This window comes from Trypanosoma grayi, assembly GCF_000691245.1.
Source record: "Trypanosoma grayi strain ANR4 Tgr_1399_V1, whole genome shotgun sequence".
NCBI classification, from domain to species: Eukaryota; Euglenozoa; class Kinetoplastea; order Trypanosomatida; family Trypanosomatidae; genus Trypanosoma; species Trypanosoma grayi.
Window position 1 is genome coordinate 1 of NW_008827017.1, and position 3,529 is coordinate 3,529.

At 49.7% G+C, this 3,529-nt stretch overlaps 2 protein-coding genes across 2 annotated transcripts; both read right to left on the reverse strand.

The window, feature by feature from the left end:
- Positions 1 to 44: 44 nt before the first annotated feature.
- On the reverse strand, positions 45 to 701 carry DQ04_13991000 (adenylate kinase; the record flags this gene model as incomplete). The annotated part of the gene is made up of 1 exon (XM_009317071.1): positions 45 to 701. The coding sequence occupies one exon, from the start codon at positions 699 to 701 to the stop codon at positions 45 to 47; it is 657 nt and encodes a 218-aa protein (XP_009315346.1).
- Positions 702 to 1,154: 453 nt separating this feature from the next.
- On the reverse strand, positions 1,155 to 3,356 carry DQ04_13991010 (hypothetical protein; the record flags this gene model as incomplete). Its single annotated transcript, XM_009317072.1, has 1 exon — positions 1,155 to 3,356. The coding sequence occupies one exon, from the start codon at positions 3,354 to 3,356 to the stop codon at positions 1,155 to 1,157; it is 2,202 nt and encodes a 733-aa protein (XP_009315347.1).
- Between the last annotated feature and the right edge of the window lie 173 nt (positions 3,357 to 3,529).

Sequence of the window (3,529 nt, forward strand, 5' to 3'; positions counted from 1 at the left end):
ATATATATATATATGTGTGTGTAGTGATACCACAGTTTGGCGCGTCACTTCAGCCCAAGGCGAATGGCAATGGGGTCAAGGATGGAGTTGAGCGTTTGTCGCACTGCATCGACTGTACGGTTTGCATCAACACGATCAAGGATGCCCTTTGCTGCGTAATATTCAATCAGTGGCTCTGTCTCCTTATGGTATGTCCTAAGCCGTTTCTCCACCACTTCCTTGCGGTCGTCGGGGCGCTGCATCAACGGCTCGCCAGTCACATCGTCCTTGCCTTGGACCTTTGGTGGGCGAAAGAGTTCGTGGTATGTACGACCGCTGACGCGATGGATCCAGCGGCCACTGGTGCGCGCGATTATAACGTCGTCAGGGACGTCGAATTGAATAGCTCTATGCGCATGCTCCCCCGCCTCTTCCATCATTTCGGCCTGCCGCAAAGTTCGAGGGTATCCATCAAGAACATAACCGTACCTGCATTCGGGTCTTGTGATGCTTTCCTTCATTATGCCGAAGACAATATCGTCTGACACGAGGCTGCCAGAGTCCATTGCAGCTTTCGCCTTCACTCCATATGCGGTCTTCTTTGCGACGGCGTCGCGCAGCATGTCACCCATTGATAGATGACACACACCGTACCGCTGTTGGAGGTAGGGACTCTGCGTTCCCTTCCCACAACCCGGGGCACCCATCAACAGAATCTTCATGGTATCTGAGTTCTATGCAGGTTTTACGCAACCTTCAGAAATGGGAGCCAATTATATATACATATATCAAGGAAACAAAAATGTGAATAGAGGTTGAAAAACAAATGGAACCAAAGTCAGAGATGAATTCACGGAAGCGTGCTGAGCGAACAACATATGACGCAGTACAACTGCCATACAATGTAAATGTATGAGGGAGCGAATTCACCTGCGTTTCTTCTGCAAAACAATGCAACAAAAAAGGAGTGCCACAGCAGCTACACTGGTACTAGATGTCCAATTGGAAATGTCAAATGACGAAAAGAAAAATTGGTATGGTGCTTCTATTCTTTGAAGTCTGCCAAGTCCTCACATGCGCCAAGAGGAAATAAATTTAACGAAAAATGCAAGTCGAAAAGACTGTCATAAATCACTCTGATATCGTGGCATCGGTTGCTGGTATTTCTCTTCCTCCTATTCTTTCTGTTTCTCATGCACCCCTTCGAGCGATACAGCACCGTAGCGCCTCAGCAATTCCTCCGGTGGAAGTGGCGGGAAGAGCAGTCTCCGAATCATTTCAAGCCGCTCGTACTTCGGGTACCCTAACCCGTCCACAGGCAACAGTACAGCCGCTGGCCCTGCAACCCGTTCGTCATCGCCAGCCGACCATTTCACAGCTAAGCAGCTGCCGCAGCAGTCATTGCTGTAACAACGGATTTTGATCGATCCGTACGTGAGATAGAGCTGTGAGTATGTTCCGCGATGCTCACGATTCAGTCTCAGGCAAAACCTCGACAGTTTCTGTTGTGCGTAGTAGGCGCGAATACCGTCCTGATACTGCACACTGATGCGGTCCCCAATGACAAGTGGTACCACACAGCCGCGGTTATTCCCACCATCAATTCCACCAGTGTCATATTCAATAGAGAGACAGCGAAACACTTCTGCGACCAGGTCCCTCAACTGAGCATCACGCACAGGCATGCGGACCCCATCACGGTGGGGCGGCCTCGGTACTAAAAATGGGTTTTGCAGTGCCGATGGGGCAGTTGTGGGATCCCCTGGATCACCATTGGAGGCATCCATCTTGACAAGACGGAGTTTGACAACTTCCTTTTCCTCATTCAACGACTCAATGCAACTGTCGCGTTGAATTGCAGCGAGATCAAATACCAGAATCGCAAGCTGTTGGCGATACTCCTCTTCAGTCAAGCCATCGTGTGAAGGGTACCGCGAATACGATGACAGAAAGTCCAAAAGTCCCTTGTCCGTTATGGCTGTCACACCAGGAACGACGGGTAAAAGGAATCTGAAAAGAAAGAAAAGTTTTGTAAGCAAGCGGTGCTGCTGCAAACGCTGCTGCGACGACAATGTTTGTAGGGCAGAGAGGTCTATAAGGTGCACCACAGAAGGGGCTACCACGCCCACGCGCAGATCAGGAAAACTAGCTGCATTCACGGTTGATTGTGAGAGTGTTAAAATCATGAGATCCAGCACCGCCGCATCGGCGGGGCAGAAGTTCACCGGCGACGGCACTTTCACATTGTACGGCAACCGAAACGGCCGCCACCGTGTGTAGACACCAAAGTCAATGCAACGACGCAGCATGCGATGAAGGGAAACGGTATCACTATCACTCGGATTCGATATAGACTCATCAAGTTCTTCTCGAATGTGCCACATAAACCGGTGCAACTCCCGCACGTTTGCAAACGCTGTGTTGGTATCAAGTCTAAAGTGAATGTGAAAGCTAAGCTTGCTATCGCACATACTAAGCAAAGGGCAAATCTCACTCTTCTTCCCCTCCTCGTCCGCGTTCTCCTCCTCTCCATCCTCTGCATTTCCTCCTTCCCCGACTCCACTGCTGATATTTCCTTTACCATTCACAAGCACCGAACTTGTCAGCACCACACACTGCTGGAGTCGAGCCCCTGTTGCCGCCTCTACCTTATCGCGCAGAAATAGCAATATTTGCCCCAGCCACTGCTCTACAACAGCCGGCATCATTTGGTCAAAAGACGCTGGAGGTGACGAAAGAGTGGTTTCGCTCTCCCTTTCCGGCTCCAGGCATTTTATCCAATCAAATGGAGGGTGGCAGTCAATGTCAAAAAAAGGATCCACCGCGGCGTTCTCGTCAACAAGAGTATACAGGTTACGGTGATGGCAAAATGGTATTGCCCCAGTGAACGAAGATAACTCATGCCGAGAAAGTTTGTTAAACATTTTTCCGCTGGAACCACTACGTAAATCCGCTCCAATAATAAGAACACCGCGATTAACCTCGTATTGCCGCTGTGATATGGCGTCTACTCTTGTAGCATAGAACGAAGCAGGTATGTCGTTCGGTTCAGGTCGCTTGATCGTCACGGCAGCGGCCAGCGCTGATGCTGCTGGAGGTGTGCGATTATCTCTCGTACTAATGTCAGACATTGTAGTGTGAAGCAGTGCGTGATGACACGATGCGGCGCGCCAGTACTGGTCTGCCGGTACGGCCACTGCATCAAAGCAATCATTAAGGACGAGCATAGTAGCATCGTCTATTGTCTGAGAGTGAGAGGGAGCCCTTGGAGATCGAATCCGAAGAACCCCCGCAGTAGGACCGGTGATAGCAAAAATGGCATTCACTGAAGTTCCTTGCACCTCATGGCGACAAACCTTGGTATGTGGCTCCATCATTCTAGTCTCACTCCAGCAGAGCGAGCGACGGCCTTTCTGTATACAGCCTCCAGAGGCGAAGAAAAACAACACAAAATATGAATTGATGATATCGCAAGACAGCCAAGGCAACAAAGGCCTTACCGAATAGGAAAGAGGAAGAATACCATATCATATATATATATATATATATA